The sequence below is a fragment of the Mobula hypostoma genome, chromosome 3, assembly GCF_963921235.1.
Source record: "Mobula hypostoma chromosome 3, sMobHyp1.1, whole genome shotgun sequence".
NCBI classification, from domain to species: Eukaryota; Metazoa; Chordata; class Chondrichthyes; order Myliobatiformes; family Myliobatidae; genus Mobula; species Mobula hypostoma.
The window spans coordinates 170,566,191-170,583,978 of record NC_086099.1 but is presented as its reverse complement, the minus strand read 5'-3'; the positions used below and the strand labels follow the sequence as shown (position 1 = coordinate 170,583,978).

Sequence of the window (17,788 nt, the reverse complement as noted above, 5' to 3'; positions counted from 1 at the left end):
CTCCATTCTTACCCCATCCTTTATTTATTTATTTATTTATTTTTAATTTTATTCTCCCCCTTTTTTTCTCTCTCTGTCCCTCTCACAATCACTCCTTGCCTGCTCTCCATCTTGCTTTTGCCAATCAATTTCCCAGCTGTTAGCCACATCCCTCCCCCTCCTGTCTTCTCCTATCGTTTCAGATCCCTCCCACTTTCATATCTCTCCTTTCAGTTAGTCCTGATGAAGGGTCTCAGCCTAATTCATCGACTGTACTTCTTCCTATAGATGCTGCCTGGCCTGCTGCGTTCCACCAGCACTTTGTGAGCATCAGTGAAAGCATTTTTAAATTCTGAACTGTACTATTAACTGCTTAGTTAATTGCACCCTCTAGCTAGAATCATTATAGAGGTTTGAAGTTATAGGGTCATTCAAAATGGAAGTAAGCCCTTCGGCCCGTCAAGTCCAAGGCTTTCCCATTTACAGGTATTTTTTAGAATACCATCAATCATATAAAATGCTTGTAAATATGTACAAACAAAAAAATAATGGATGAAACTTGAAGCTGCTGGGAAGCCTGCATTCAGTGGCAATGAACATAGAAGAAGTTGATACCACTTGAAGAGAAGGCTTTGCACAGCACTTGTTCCCATAAAACTTCAGGTAGCGGCCAATACTACTTACTTAGAACATTGTCATAATTGCCCCACTACGACTCACGGCAGCACATCCCAGTATCCACCACTCTGTGCAGGGCAAGTTTTATTGTATATCTCCTTTGATGCATGCCCTCTAGTATTAGACATTTTGACCCTGGGTAAAAGAAACTGGCTGTCTACTCTATCTATACCTCTCATAATCTTCTACCAGGACTCTCCTCAGCCTCCAGCTCTCCAGAGGAAACAACCCAATTTTGTCCAACCTCCCCTTAAAGTACATACCCCCTAATGCAGTCAACCTCTTCTGTACCCTCTCCATGGCCTCCTCAGTCTTCTTATTATGGGGCAAACAGAACTACATGCAATAGTCCAGATGCAGCCTAAACAGAATTTTATAAAGCAGCAATATAACTTCACGACTCCTGAAAATGACTTTATTAATAATGACAAGCATATCATATGTGCTCTTCTTTATCATCCTTTCAACTCAAGCAGCTATCTTACTTCGTAAGAACACAACCATGATAAAGGCAATGTTGCTTTTTTCACTACAGTAAATGAAATATTACATAGTTCAGGTCATGTGGGCCCTATTACACCACTATAAAATTCATGATTCATAAAATAAGACACTGTGTAGCATATGTGCAACCTGAATGCAGCCTGTGGACTGCTCATAATTGGCCAACTAAACCCAAATGAACGTGTAAATCAGACACAAAATTCATAGCATTAATCTATGTGAAATTACAGCACTCCATTCGTCCAGAGAGAGAAAAAACAATCGAAAATTCTCTTTAGAATATTAGTTCCAACATGTAATCCCAAATGGGCTTGTCTTCTATTTATCCTGACTGGGAAAATAAATTATTGGAAGTAACATTTGTAGCTGCTATATTTGGCTGTGCATACGTTACGCTTGAAAGTAGTTCTTTCATGAGCAGCTTTCTTAGTAATCGGCCTAATACCACACTCTGCATGATGTTGGTGCAGCACATATTCAGGTTCTTCTAGCAGAAACTCTTCAATTAAAGCTCATTTCAGATATATAAATCTATTAACAGTATGAGTCACAAGAAGATCTTAACTTTATACTGACAGTCATTTCTATAACAATTCTGTTTCTATTATGTAATATATAATTATGTAATAAATATAATATTTCCTTCAATACTTACTTTGTATCATAATCATGATAAAAGTTCTGAATGTTGGATTGGAAGACTTTTACCCCACCCAACAGATCAGTCTTCATGGCAGGTTCCACTTTTAAAAGTATATTCTGTGTCTGCACAACCTGTCACACAGAAATTTTTAAAGGTTAGATAGCTATAAAAATATAGTTACACTATACTTACTTAACGTAAATATTTACCTTAATTGAAAATAGAGTGGAATTTCAATGGCAGAGTTCCTGTGGGATAGGAAAGCAATTAAAGTTGAATTCTTCCACTTTTTACCAAGATTGTAACCTATCTTGATCACAGATTGATTTTGGAGGTGAATTGCCTCAGCATAACTACAAATTGACCTAGCTTCCTTAACTTTCCCTCGGTATCTCAAACACATTGATTATCATCATCATCATCATCATCAGGTGCCATGCCCAGTTTGAGCTTTGACTGCCATGGCCCACACACTCCTGTTTCAGGTCAGGTGGATCAATTCATTGATATTAATTTCCAGTTCTCTGGCTGCTGTCTCCATCATCATTTGTCTTTGTCTTCCTCCTGCTTTCTTCCCTTCAATCTTTCCCATAATTACCATGCATTCTAATTCCTCTTTCCTAATCACATGTCCAATGAAGTTACGTTGCCTTTTCATGATCTCACACATTATTTCTCTTTTTGTGTTTGCTCTGTTCATGACATCCTCGTTAGATATTCGTTTCGTCCATGATATTCTTTGCATCATCCTCAAAAACCTCATCTCTGCTGCTACAATTTGTTTCCTCATGTTAGTAGATATTGTCCAACATTCTGAGCCATATAACATAACTGGATAAATGTAACATTTCAGTACTCTGAGGCGGGTTGTCATGCCTAGGTTAGTATTGGTCAGTATACTCTTCATTCGCGTAAAGGTGTCTTTTGCCATCCCTATTCTTCTTTAATGTCCAAGTTGCACCTGCCATCTGATGTCACCCAGCTTCCTAAGTAGCAGAAGTTCTGTACTTGTTTTATGTCTTCCCCATTTATTCTCAGCCTGCAGATAGGATTCTCCTTCTTTTTGGATATCACCATACATTCTGTCTTTTTACAATTGATAGATAGACCCATTTTTGCACTTTCTTCAACAATTATATCAATTAAGTTTTGTTAATTACAAAAAATAAGAGACATGTTGGGAATCAAATTTGGTGGTGAAAACATCAATAATTTCAAATATGCAGATAACACTGTGTTAATTGCAAGTACAGAGGAAGAACTACAAAACTTAATTGATATGTTGATTATATCACCATTTAATTGCTTCAGTTTTATAAAACACAACATCCACAGAATCTCTTTGTTATAGTATTTCTATAGTGGAATCTCTTTAAACTGAATTTATCTTTATGGAATACATTTTTCCAGGTGGGGTCTAAATAGAGCTTTGTACTGTTGTCAATATTCTATTATAATACACATCCATGATATTTTACTAAAGTACCAGTGAGGTACTTTGGATTTTCATCACCTTCAGCTGCTTATACTCTGATGAATCTTTTAGATATGAACCACAGCTTGCAAATACATGTACATGGCCTTCAAATAAAACACATGGAACAGCAACACTCATGAAATGATAAGAGACAGCCGATGCTAAAATTCAGAGCAAATTATAAACTGCTGGGAGAACTTAGTGGGTCAAGCAGCATCAGTGGAGGAAAATGGATGACTCATTTTACTTGCTGCCAACTCTGTCATTAATAAGCAATGCTTACAATCTTACTAACAATCATTAATATTAGATCAGAGGAAATAATAATGTAAAAGCTGGAAATGGTAAAGATTAAATAAATATTTTAGAACTACCTTCACAACAGAAAACATAGAACATTGAACATAGAATAGTACAGCACAGTACAGGCCCTTCGGCCCACATTGTTGTGCCGATCCTCAAACCCTGCCTCCCATATAAGCCCCCACCTTAAATTCCTCTATATACCTGTCTAGTAGTCTCTTAAATTTCACTAGTGTATCTGCCTCCACCACTGACTCAGGCAGTGTATTCCACGCACCAACCACTCTGAGTAAAAAACCTTCCTCTAATATCCCCCTTGAACTTCCCACCCCTGACCTTAAAGCCATGACCCCTTCTATTGAGCAGTGGAGCCCTGGGAAAGAGGTGCTGGCTATCCACTCTATCTATTCCTCTAAATATCTTGTATACCTCTATCATGTCTCCTCTCATCCTCCTCCTCTCCAAAGAGTAAATCCCTAGCTCCCTTAATCTCTGATCATAATCCATACTCTCTAAACCAGGCAGCATCCTGGTAAATCTCCTCTGTACCCTGTTCAATGCTTTGACATCCTTCCTATAGTGAGGCGACCAGAACTGGACACAGTACTCCAAGTGTGGCCTAACCAAAGTCTTACAGAGCTGTATCATTACCTCACGACTCTTAAACTCTATCCCTTGACTTATGAAAGCTAACACCCCATAAGCTTTCTTAACTACTCTATCTACCTGTGAGACAACTTTCAGGGATCTGTGGACATGTACCCCCAGATCCCTCTGCTCCTCCACACTACCAAGTATCCTGCCATTTACTTTGTACTCTGCCTTGGAGTTTGTCCAAAGTGTACCACCTCACACTTCTTCGGGTTGAACTCCATCTGCCACTTGTCAGCCCACTTCTGCAACCTATCAATGTCTCTCTGCAATCTTTGACAATCCTCTACACTATCTACAACACCACCAACCTTGGTGTCATCTGCAAATTTGCCAACCCACCCTTCTACCCCCACATCCAAGTCGTTAATAAAAATCACGGAAAGTAGAGGTCCCAGAACCGATCCTGGTGGGACACCACTAGTCAGAATCCTCCAATCCGAATGTACTCCCTCCACCACGACCCTCTGCCTTCTGCAGGCAAGCCAATTCTGAATCCACCTGGCCAAACTTCCCTGGATCCCATGCCTTCTGACTTTCTGAATAAGCCTACAGTGTGGAACCTTGTCAAATGCCTTACTAAAATCCATAGAGATCACAGCCAGTGCACTACCCTCATCTATATGCCTGGTCACCTCCACAAAGAACTCTATCAGGCTTGTTAGACATGATCTACCCTTCACAAAGCCATGCTGACTGTCCCTGATCTGACCATGATTCTCTAAATGCCCATAGATCCTATCTCTAAGAATCTTTTCCAACAGCTTTCCCACCACAGACTTAAGGCTCACTGGTCTATAATTACCCAGACTATCCCTGCTAACTTTTTTGAACAAGGGGACAACATTCGCCTCCCTCCAATCCTCTGGTACCATTCCCGTAGACAACGAACACATAAGGATCCTAGCCAGAGGCTCAGCAATCTCTTCTCTTGCCTCGTGGAGCAGCCTGGGGAATATTTTGTCAGGCACCGGGGACTTATCCGTCCTAATGTATTTTAATAACTCCAACACCTCCTCTCCCTTAATATCAAAATGCTCCAGAACATCAACCTCACTCATATTGTCCTCACCGTCATCAAGTTCCCTCTCATTGGTGAATACCGAAGAGAAGTATTCATTGAGGACCTCGCTCACTTCCACAGCCTCCAGGCACATCTTCCCACCTTTATCTCTAATCGGTCCTAGTTTCACTCCTGTCATCCTTTTGTTCTTCACATAATTGAAGAATGCCTTGGGGTTTTCCTTTACCCTACTCACCAAGGCCTTCTCATGCCCCCTTCTTGTTCTCCTCAGCCCCTTCTTAAGCTCCTTTCTTGCTACCCTATATTCCTCAATAGACCCATCTGATCCTTGCTTCCTAAACCTCATATATGCTGCCTTCTTACACCTGACTAGATTTTCCACCTCACTTGTCACCCATGGTTCCTTCACCCTACCATTCTTTATCTTCCTCACCGGGACAAATTTATCCCTAACATCCTGCAAGAGATCTCTAAACATCAACCACATGTCCATAGTACATTTCCCTGCAAAAACATCATCCCAATTCACACCCGCAAGTTCTAGCCTTATAGCCTCATAATTTGCCCTTCCCCAATAAAAAAATTTCCTGTCCTCTCTGATTCTATCCTTTTCCATGATAATGCTAAAGGCCAGGGAGCGGTGGTCACTGTCCCCCAGATGTTCACCCACTGAGAGATCTGTGACCTGACCGGGTTCGTTACCTAATACTAGATCTAGTATGGCATTCCCCCTAGTCGGCCTATCAACATACTGGGACAGGAATCCGTCCTGGACACACTTAACAAACTCTGCCCCATCTAAACCCTTGGAACTAATCAGGTGCCAATCAATATTAAGGAAGTTAAAGTCACCAATGATAACAACCCTGTTATTTTTGCTCCTTTCCAAAATCTGCCTCCCAATCTGCTCCTCGGTATCTCTGCTGCTACCAGGGGGCCTATAGAATACTCCCAATAGAGTAACTGCTCCCTTCCTGTTCCTGACTTCCACCCATACTGACTCAAAAGAGGATCCTGCTACATTACCCACCCTTTCTGTAGCTGTAATAGTATCCCTGACCAGTAATGCCACCCCTCCTCCCCTCCCCCCCCCATCCCTTTTAAAGCACTGAAATCCAGGAATATTGAGAATCCATTCCTGCCCTGGTGCCAGCCAAGTCTCTGTAATGGCCACTACATTTCAAAAGATAACGAAAATATTAATTGAGAAAATGGTTCTAAGGGGAAGAACTCAAATATAGTCTAGATCCAGTTACAGTCTGAAAAACGAATGAAACAGACAGCCAACAATCCCCTGGACTTCGACCTGTTCGTCCCTACTCTAACCTGCTAAAACAAGTGGCTGGGAAGGTGCAGTGCTGATGAACTTCCGAAAGCTCGAGATTCCAGAATGGTATCAGCGTGTTGGCAGAAAATGTAGTGCTTGCCTTCACCACCACCTCAGGAGCTCATTCCAAGCACTCAGCACATACCTCCTTTGAATTTACCCCAATCACCTTATATGCATGTCCTCTTATATTAGGCAATTTTTACCCTGGGTAAAAGATACCATCTATCTGCTCTATAATAACTGCTTTTCATAATTTTATACACTTCTTTGAAGTCTCCACTCGATCTCCACTGCTCCAGAGAAAACAACATGAGCTTATCAAACCTCTCCTTACAGCACACGACCTCTAATCTAGGTAGCAGCCTGGGAAACCTCTTCTGAGCCCTCTCCATTGCCTTCTTATCCTCCTTATAACAGGGTGACCAGATGGGGTAACCAGGACTGAAAACAGACTTCTTAACAAAGAGAAAATGACTAAATATAAGCAATGACACCTCCTCCATAATTACCCTCAAGAGCTAATAAGGCTGCCTCCTCAGACCTTTAATATACTCCATATGCATTCACGGACTTGAGGCCGCTTTCTGCTCTACAGTTACAGGTTTGTAGATTAAGCCACTGGGCAGGATCACAAACAACAACATGGAGTAGAGGAAGAAGATAGAGAGTGTCAAGACAATAACCTTTCCTTCAAAGGAGCAGGTCATTGACTTCACAAAACAGAGTGGAGTAAATGCCACTGCCTGATGCTGAGGTGGAGATGGTTGAGAGCTTCGAAGTCCTAGGGTAAATATAACTGTTCAGCCATGTGCATGCTATAGCCAATAAAGCACATCAGAGTCTCTAGTTCCTCAGAAGGCCAAGGAAAATTAGCTTGTCGCCGATGACTCTTACCAAATGCACCATAGAAAGCGTCCTATCTGGATGCATCGCAGCTTAGCATGGGAGCTGCCCTCCCCAAGACTGCAAGGAATGCTTGTGAAAGAGTTGTGAGTGCAGCCTAGTCCACCTTGCGGACTAGCCTCCTCTCCATTGGCTCTATGTATTGCCTCAGCACAGTGGCAACATGATCAACGATCCCTCCTACCCCAGTCATTCCATCTTCTCCCTGCTCCTGACAGGCAGAAGATACAAAGCTTGAGAGCAAATCCACCAGAACAAGGACAGTTTCAATTTCACTCTTATCAGACTTTTCAACAGATTTCTCTGACACTACATTGCAATTCCACCTGATATCTGCATTCTGTTTTCTTTTCACTGCCCCAGTGTAATTGTGTATGGCATGATCTGTCAGGATAGCAGACAAAACAAAACTTTGTACCCCAATACATGTGATAATAACAACACCAAGTTAAAAATCATATTGTGACTTGATGGTTTTCCTATTATTCTAATAAAGCTAAGGAATTTATTGAGGATTGGTTCAGGTAGTAATAAACAGAGGAATAGAGAAATAAATGTCTCCAGGCAAATGGGAGGGATCAATGCTGAATTTCACGCATTTTAATGTTTGAAATCTGAAAAAGTAAAATTAATTAATATACAGGAGCATAATATATTTGCTATCATACATTTGCCATCAAGGAAACATGGATAGGACTGGCAAGGTCTGAGGGCGGAGCTTAGGATGACGGCCACTCCTTTGGTTGCATCTTCAGAAACAGCTCTATTTCTATCTTTAATATCTCCTTTTTTTCCTTTTCAGGGTTCTTTTGAAGACCCTGACCCAGAGTTACACGCTGACTTCAGTTCTTTGTGGAAATAGGACCCACTTTCAGGGCCTCATGACTGGCCACTTTTTGATATGCCAAGAACGGGGCCTGAAAGACTAGTGTGCCTTCAGGGTGCCGGATTTTCATGGCTCTGGTAGTGGGTGGATTTGAGGTCGGTGCCGCTGCCTGACGTGTCGTGGGAGTACACGGAAGATCGAAAGCAGCGTGCTGGCTGCTGGCAGTGTGCCCAGAGACCAGAGTTCTTTGAGCACAAAGCTCGGAAAAAGTGACGCAACAGACTTTTAACACCATAAATCAGAAAGTTGTTTGTAATGTCTCCCTTCTTGCTGTGAAACAGGGACACCTCTTTTTCCCTTACTAGGAAGACAGAGAGCCCGTGGTATGTCAAAATACCGGGTGAACGAGAAGTCCTTTGGGGTACTGCAAGTCTGTGTCTTTATTGATGCTTTGCTGCATGCTTGAATGCTCAGTGGAGGGTGCAGATGCTTTTTTGCCGGTGGGTAGGGGTTGTCACTTTGCTGCTGCTTGTGCATGGGAGGGGGGAGTTGTGGGGGGTTTGGGGTTCTAACATTTAACTGTCATTCATTCTTGGGGGCACTCCTCTGGTTTAGTGGAAGCTTGCAAAGAAAAAGAATTTCAGGATGTATAGTGTATAAATTTCTCTGACATTAAATATACCTATTGAAGTCAATGATTTTTAGAACAGATTCTTCATGTAGGACAAGGGATGGTGCATCAGAGGAAATGGAAATGCAATTTTAATCAAAGAATTCTATTACTACAGTGAGGAGGGAGGATTTCCTGAAGGTTCTTCAAATGAGGCCATGTAGGAAGCAAAAGTGGCAACTTGGAAACACTTTGCTTGGATATACTTCAGGCTTTCAAACATGCAGGTGGAGATAGAACAGCAGATATGTAGGCAAGCTACTGTAAAGGTTACAGCGTAATAATAAAAGGGAATTTCATCTTCCCCGATATTAACAGAGGTTGTCTTCGAGTGAAATACTTAGAGAGGGTTGAACTTTTAAAGTGCTTCCTGGGGAGCTTATCAACCCAGTGTATGGAAAGTCTTACTGTAGAAGAAGCAGTACTAGACAATCTTGGACAATAAAGTGAAGCAAGTGTTTGGCGTCGGTGTGTGAGCATTTGCGAAAGAGTTACCGTAACTCCAAGATTGTTAAAGAAATGGACAAGGAAAGACCATAAATGCAGGTCCTGAACTGGGTTGAGAATTGGAAGGTTGGGGTGGGGGGGGGGGTGGGAAGAAAGGCTGATTTCAATATGATAAGCCAGAGCTAGGCAAATGTGGACTGTAAACAACAACTTGCTGAAAAGTAGATAGGCAAGCAGTAGATGGAGTTCAAAAATGAAATAGTGAGAGTTCAGGGTGAACACACAGCATTCCTATAATGGGGAAGGACAATGTCAACAAATCCAAGGAACATGTATATCAAAGAACATTGAGAGGTGGTTAACAGCAAAAAAGTAACTCACAGAAGGTTAACATGGGTGAAATAAGCTGTAGCCGTACAGGAATATAGAACCCTACACAATGCCTGTATGTCTGTCTATGTGCACGTCTGTAGGTGGGGAAGATGGGAGAGGAAAGGACGATACTTTAACAACATATTTAACAACTACTTAAAAGAAAGTTTTTTGTCCCTATTTCACATTGAGTCTGAGTCATCCCTGTGATTTCACAGGGATGACTCAGACACAATGTAAAAGTAAGATCTTCACATTAAATGCAGTTAACTGCTTAAAAGAAAGTTTCCTGTCCCTATTTCACATTATGCCTGAGTCAACCCTGTGATTTATTTTAAGTAGTTAACTGCATTTAATATGAAGATCTTACTTTCACCACAAACATTAGGTTTCTCATGCAGAAGTTAAGGCTAAAGCTTCTACAATGGCCATCTCTTTGGAGTTGATTTTATAGTCAGAACTGTGAAAAAAAGGATTGCCCAACTTTTCTCTCTACGACAGGTATTACTGTTTTGGGACCCAGTGTCATAGAACAATAAGACACAGAAACAGGCCATTCCACTTATCTAGACCCGCTTTTCTGCCTAGACCCATCTACCCACACCTGGACCATACCTCTCCATACATCTCTCATCCATGTAACTGTCCAAACTTCTCTTAAATGTTACAATGGAACCACATCCACCACTTCCACTGGCAGCTTGTTCCACACTCACACCAGCCAATGTGTGAAGAAGTTCCCCCTCAGGTGTCCTTTAAGTATTTCACCTTTCACCCTAATCCTATGACCCAACAACACCAGCATTGACTTATGATTCATTACGAAGCTAAATGATCTTAATTCCAAACATCATTCCAGTACAACCTTCTCAAATTGTCTACAACTGTGCTCGCTGCCTATGAGGGTACTTAAAGCAAAAATTATGCTTTTGCCTTTGTTTTGCCCATCCTTGATCTTAAATCTGTCACTCTGCCTATACTGCAATATGAGGCACCATATGGCAATTTCAATTCTTGCCGATGTAGTAAGGATAATTTCACTTGCTAATCTTGTATTCATCATATGCATTTTTTTACTACTTGTTTCATTTTTTAACATCTCTTTTTTAATAATGCAGCAGTGTTAGTACATGCATGAGATCATAAAAGAATCTTACATAACACTGTGCAACAGACATAAGACGCCAGGCAGCATCTATGGAAAAAAGTACCGTCGACGTTGCTGGCCAAAGCCCTTCAGCGTGACTGGAGAATAAAAGCTGAGGAGTAGATTTAAAAGGTGGGGTAAGGGAAGAGAGAAACGCAAGATGATAGTTGAAACTTGGAGGGGGAGAGATGAAGTAAAGAGCTGGGAAGTTGATTGGTGAAAAAGATAGAAGGCCATGGAAGAAAAAAGGGGGAGAAGCACCAGAGGGAGGCGATGGGTGGGCAAGGAGATAAGGTGGAAGAGAGAAAATGGGATAAGAAATGGTGAAGGGGGGGCGCTGTGGGGCATTACTGGAAGTTTGAGAAATCGATGTTCATGCCATCAGGTTGTAGATTACCCAAATGGGACATAAGGTGGTATTCTTCCAACCCAAGTGTGGCCTCATCAAGACAGAGCCCTCACTACTATTCAGGGCCCTAAACATCCTTCCAGGTGAGGCAACACATCACCTGTGAGTCTGTTGCAGTCATATACTGTGTTTGGTGCTCCCGGTGTGGCCTCCTGTATAGCGGTCAAATCCGACGTAGATTGGGAGACAGCTTCACCGAGCATCTATGCTCCATCTGCCAGAACAAGCGGAATCTCCCAGTGGCCACCCATTTTAATTCCACTTCCCATTCCCAATCCAATATGTCCACCAATGGCCTCCTCCACTGTCGTAATGAGGCCACACTTAGGTTGGAGGAACAACACCTTATATTCCGTTTGGGTAGCCTACAACCTGACGGCATGAACATCGATTTCTCAAACGACTAATGCCCCCTACCCCACTTCACCACTTCCCATCCCCTTTTCCCTCACTCACCTTATCTCCTTGCCCGCCCATCACCACCGTCTGGTGCTCTTCCCCCCTTTTCTTTCTTCCATGGCCTTCTGTCTCTTTCACCAATCAACTTCCCAGCTCTTTACATTATCCCTCCCCCTCCAGGTTTCACCTACGTATTGAGTTTCTATCTCCCCTCTCCCTTCCTTTTAACTCTATTCCTCAGCTTTTTTTCTCCAATCCTGCGGAAGAGTTTCAGCCTGAAACGTCGACTGTACTCTTTTCCATAGATGCTGCCTGGTCTGCTGAGTTCCTCCAGCACTTTATGTGTGTTGCTTGGATTTCCAGCATCTGCAAATTTTCTCTTGTTTGTGATTGGATTACATAACACTACACTATTTGCTAGAAAGACCTTAGCTTTGCTGGAATTCACGCTTTGGTGAGTTAGTGATGGCCTTTCTCTTTTTCTTCCCTAGTTTTAGACCACTGGCATCAATCTTTAAACTAATGTATTGTACACAACAATATGTTGCAAAACACCCACTTCACATGCACTTTGAATACTTCCTGTAAATAACAATCACCTCATCCACATTGGTTACACCAACAATGATAAGACTAGTTGCCAGATATTGTCCATCTTGTTCTGGAAAACAATGGGTGGAGACTTAACTCCATACGATAAGTGAATGTGAAAAACCCATAGTTTGTGGTGATGTTCAGGTACAGCTACCTTTATTGTTACTCAATAGCTCATGGACATGTAGAAAGTGCAACTTTGTGAACATTTTGATACCATTGTGTACAAATCTTTTGATATAGATGGTGGGTAGTGTTTGCTCAGTGGCAGCTAAGTTCAGGTTGACTTTGTAGTACCCACACAGTTCAAACTGCATTGGGTACATCACTATTTCTTTATTCCACCCACTCTGCTCAGTGGTTGCATGTATAACACTTTGTTCCAGCTTGTCTAGTTCCTTCTTAACTTGGACTATTTAGAGTGTACAGGACCAGTCTGTGCTCACTATTGCATCTGCTCTGGTACACAGTTGCTCACTGGAGCTGTCAGGCAGAAATAGAAGCAGGTAGGGGCTATTCAGCCCCTTGGATCCCTGCATGATACATTAATACCATGCTGATTTTCCACCTCAACACTAACTAAATCTCTGTTTTGATCAATATCCAAAAATCTGTTAATCTCTATCTTGAATAAAGAGATATTGCCCAATATACTGTATAAATTCAGGTACTCAGGAATAGCTGAAGTTAATCATAAGTGTAGGCATTTGTATTGATGTTTTGACACACAGAAACTTTAAAAATTGCAAAGAAACAGACAACAGCAACTGAGTGAAATCTTATCTGTGACTGCTTGTGTTTAGATCAGAGATTAAAGTGAAAATATAGGTAAGTCTAAAAAAAAAGGAAAATTGTGGATTGTAATGATTTGGTGGTTCTATCAGCTTGGTCTTTTATAGACCCTTCCCCTACCTTTACTATTTTTTATTATCAATTCCAATATCTTCATTTTCCACCTCATAATCCAGAGGCTGACCTCTATAAATGGCAAAAGTATAGACCATCAGATGATAACCACAACTAGGAGATCATACAGAAATGTTAGAGTGGTACTCTCTTTTGAGAGGTCCAATGATCTATTCAACACGACTGATAAATTCATGCCCCCAGATGCAGTTTTCCTTGAATTCTAGGCTTGAAGATATGGGACATTTCAAAGAAACTTAGTACATAAACAGACTCCAGGTAGCAAGGACCTTATGTCACACATATTAACAAACTATAAGGTTACCACTGATATTCTCAAGCACCTGGCAAAGACTGTCGAAAATCAACCCAGGATGTTGAGAACTACAGAGCTTATTGATTATTGTAGAATGCTCAAACTCGCAGTGGAAGTCCTTTTGAGCTATCCACTTCAATAACTATCTCAAACAGGCATTTTCAATATACAGTACAATTGCAAATTATATCCAAATACTTTTTCTATGGATTTTTTTTTAACTTGAATGCAAATATTGCTATGTAGTCAACAAGCACCATCCTTTGATTGTTAATATTAAAATTCACTGTCTAATCTAAAGTAGCACAATTTGGTCATTACTGGTTCAGATTTACTTGAAGGTAATGAATCTCTTTTCAGTTACTATCTGTCTAGGAGATTTTATTTTAGCTTTTTATTTGTATGGAAAAGCACTGAAACAACATCCTGGAAAAAAAGTGTAGCTACAATTTCTAATGATGCTGAATTCTTGAAGCCTCCTTTTTGGGGAGGTACTTAGCAGGATTTCTTTCCATTGAGTAAGGGCAACTCCGTGCCAACTGAAGTCATAAAAAAAAGAGCCCTAAAGGAACAAAGTACATCTGCCTCCTTGCCCATACTTGAATTGTGACCAACTAATAGAAAATATTCTCAAATAATGAAGAAACTTATTTCATTTCAAAGTCCCTTTTACAAATGTGAATTCCAAAAATAATATCTTAATTCAAATCCTTTCACAATCTTACATATCTTGTGCTTTATTTCAAAGGGAGTACCTGTGCATTTAAGTTCTTCCAGGCATAAGCTAATCCATCAACTCTCTCAGCATTTCCATCTTGAAAAAGTAGTTCATGCTTATTGAGGAGGGCATAGGTTTCTTCAATAGGTTCAATGGTCATGTCAATCTTTATCTCGGCATCTCTGATTTCTTTTAGTGCTGCCATGGCTCCACGCACGTCATCCAAATCATTAATTGGTCGGCTCAGTCGTTTGCTAAGATTTTCAATAAAAGAGAAAATCTCATCCATTTCTGTTGCAGTTTTTCTGTTCAAGGCTGTGCCAAAGGCTCTCTTCCACATGCGACATTCCTGTATCAAAGCCAGCTTCAACTGCTGTGTGTCAAATTGAACTGAGCCCACTTCATAACAAGAAGGCAACTCATCAGTCTGGCTCTCCAATCTCTGTGTAAAGCAGAGATTGCAAGGGTTATTTTCTTTTAGTAAAAACTGCATATTTGCATTCAATGCATAATAATGATAATCAGTTTTATACATACAGCATAATTTGTGATTTGCTCATTGAACTCAGCAAAGATTGGATTTGAATCCATAAATTCCTTCACTTTTTCAACTGGATCCTAAATAAATAGAAATTCCATAGTCATTTTAAAGTGATTAGTTATTGATTCCACATAAGGCTAGTGATAGTGTAATAAATTCCTTGGGTCTATAAATCATCACATGTATTCTTATGAGATCTACAACACCATGATGGATGAGGTGAAACTACCAGTATAATCAGGATAAATCTTGCATATTACACTGGCTTGATGATATCACAAAATCTTCAACTAATTCCAACTTTTGAACTCGACATTTCTCATAGTGTCAGCGATTTTCACTAATTATGATTGCCCCGGCTTTTATCTATATTACCGCCAATATTTCCTGTCAGCAAATTTGAGAGTTTTATTGAAGTGCATTAATCACATAGGATTGGTCAGGCACTCACATTTGTTTCATTTAATATGCTCTGGCACAGGATTACATGCGGACCAACATGGATTTGCTGCGCTGGTTTAGGCTGCTGTAGGCACTGCTTCTCAGTTAACTTCATGGAGCTAAAACTCTGTGAGTAACTAAGCCAGGTATTGGTTAATCTTAAGAATTATAATTTGAGTAGTGAAATCATTTAAATTTGTCTTTAAAGTGTTGAAGTTTTAGACTTTAACCTTATATAAATTTTAATAGATTTTACTGGCATCTTGATATTTTTGAATGCTTTTGAGATATTTGGTATATTTGACAGCCTAGCTGGGGAACATGGTTCAGCTGGATTTCATATAGAAGCCTTGTTCTGCAGCACAGCCATCTGACTTAACCTCTACCATTGCTGTTTTCGCAAAGTTGCCAGGTGACCTTATTAATTCCATTGTGCCATGGAAAGCCGTTTGCCACTGAAGGCTGGGAAGCTGCATCACTTAATCCTGAGCTTTGTTCAGACCTCAGTTTCTGAGCTGGCAGCTTCAAATTGCAGGCCATACATTTCATTACAAAAAATAAAAAGTGATATTCAAGATAAAGTAGAAAATGGGAATACAAGAAACTGCAGATTCTGGAATCTAGAAAACACACAGAAAGCTGGAGGAACTAACAGCTCAGGCTGCATTCATGGAGGGATATTGACAGTGAACGTTTCAAATCAAGGTCTTTCATTTGGGCAGAAAGATAGACAGAACAAATCCAATTTTTTTTTTTTAAAAGTGAATAGAAAGGGAAGGAACAAGAGCTGGCAGGTGAAAGGTGGATCCAGGTGAGGAGGGGTGACAGGAAGATGGGGGATGGGAGAGTGGAAATAGTGCCAGGAGGTAGAAGATGATAGATGGAATGTGGTGGGAGTGAAGATGGAGCAGAGAATCTAGAGGTGGGGTTGGAGAGGGCAGATAGGAATAGTGGGGACAAGAACCAATGGTAGATGTATGTGGATGGTGGGCTGATGGAGGGGAAGGAAACAAAATATTGGGACCTGGTGTGAATGTTGGAAGAAATGCATAGATCCAGAGAAGAGAGAAAAGAGGAGGAGGGTTGGAAGATTCAATGTTTATGCTGTCAAGTTATAGACTACCTTGGTAGTATATGTGATATTATTCCTCTAGTTTGCACTTAGCCTCACGCTGGAATAAAATACAAATTTGTTACTATTTCTCTGTTCATTCTGGACATTTTCTCTGTAAGTATGATGCAGAAAGGTTTATTATCCAACCATGTTCAGCAGTCGATTCTAACCAACCAGAAAAATGCAAATTACCCTACAAAGGACCTTAGCCAATAAAGGAACTACCATTGATCATGATGTAACCAATTTAAAGAGAAAAGTGAAAATCAATGAAATGTCAACTTCAATATATATACTTATGAACTCCATGTTCACTGAGGTATGATAAAGACCAAATCTGGTTCACTCACAGTTGATCCTATAGTCAACAACTGTTGGAATGTCATAAACTAAAAATTGATCTTGTCATATCTCTGAAACAGCAAGAACAAACTGTCAGAGCTATTGATTGAGACAAAGTTGTCTTTTCAATTTTTATTTTCATCTAATGAAGAAGCCAGAAATACACTGGTACTCCATTTCGAGCTCTCCACAGAGCATCATCCATTACAGTACACTTGTTCTGGGGGATGTATGGACAACAGCCGGCAGATGCCACTTTGTGAAAAGGGTAAAAAGGCTGGAAGGGATGGGATCCAAGTTCCATACAAGGTTGTATGCAAGATTGGAAGTGAACTCCCCAAAATGCATGGCATTTTATGTCGGCTTTTCAACAGGTCTTCAACTCCAAGTTATCTTTTGAACTGTTCTTTTGTGCCTCTAGAGAAGAAGTTGTGTGGAACTTCACCTTCTGGGAGCTGGCACTTGAGGTAAGAACACATCTTGCCCTTGGTCAAATGGACCAAGGTTAACTGAGTCGCACAATTTCAACATGAATTTATTACATTATCCAATTCCTTCTACTAAATGTTTGCATTCTTTTGGCTTTTCAGGTCATGATTAAATGTTTAAAGCATACACTGTCATTTTCTTCTCCTTAGCCTGAGTATTTGAAAAACTTTTTAACCTGCTTCCAAATTTTGTTTCTTCTCATAGAATATGAGACCTCAAAGCAATTGAAAGTTTAAAAAACAATTACTGTAGTATCAAATTTATCTTTCAGATGTCTATATCTCATTAATTCATGCAAATGCACACAAATAAATATAAAAGAGATAAAAACTCACCTGGTTCCACAAGTGGGAGAAAGGAGAGAATGTGTCAAGAATTTTTGCTGCATCGCTCTTTAAATTGGAAATAACGGAACTAAGTTGGATCACAACCTTAGTGACATCCTTGTGTTCACTAATCTGTTTATCAATAGATTTGAGCACCACCGGTTTACCAAGCATACTGTCATCACCCAGTTCTCGAGCAGCATTCTGTTCAATCTAACACCATGCAAAAATAAAAGTTA

The 17,788-nt window shown here is 40.5% G+C and overlaps 1 protein-coding gene across 1 annotated transcript in view; it reads right to left on the bottom strand.

Moving 5' to 3' along the window:
* dnah5l (dynein, axonemal, heavy chain 5 like) overlaps positions 1 to 17,788 on the bottom strand; it is a 296,635-nt gene that overhangs the window by 217,379 nt on the left and 61,468 nt on the right. The window contains exons 26-29 of the mRNA XM_063042366.1: positions 17,559 to 17,762; positions 14,834 to 14,914; positions 14,334 to 14,738; positions 1,817 to 1,935 (exon numbers count right to left, since the gene is read on the bottom strand). Coding sequence (XP_062898436.1) covers positions 1,817 to 1,935; positions 14,334 to 14,738; positions 14,834 to 14,914; positions 17,559 to 17,762 — 809 coding nt within the window. The remainder of the gene's footprint in view (positions 1 to 1,816; positions 1,936 to 14,333; positions 14,739 to 14,833; positions 14,915 to 17,558; positions 17,763 to 17,788) is intronic.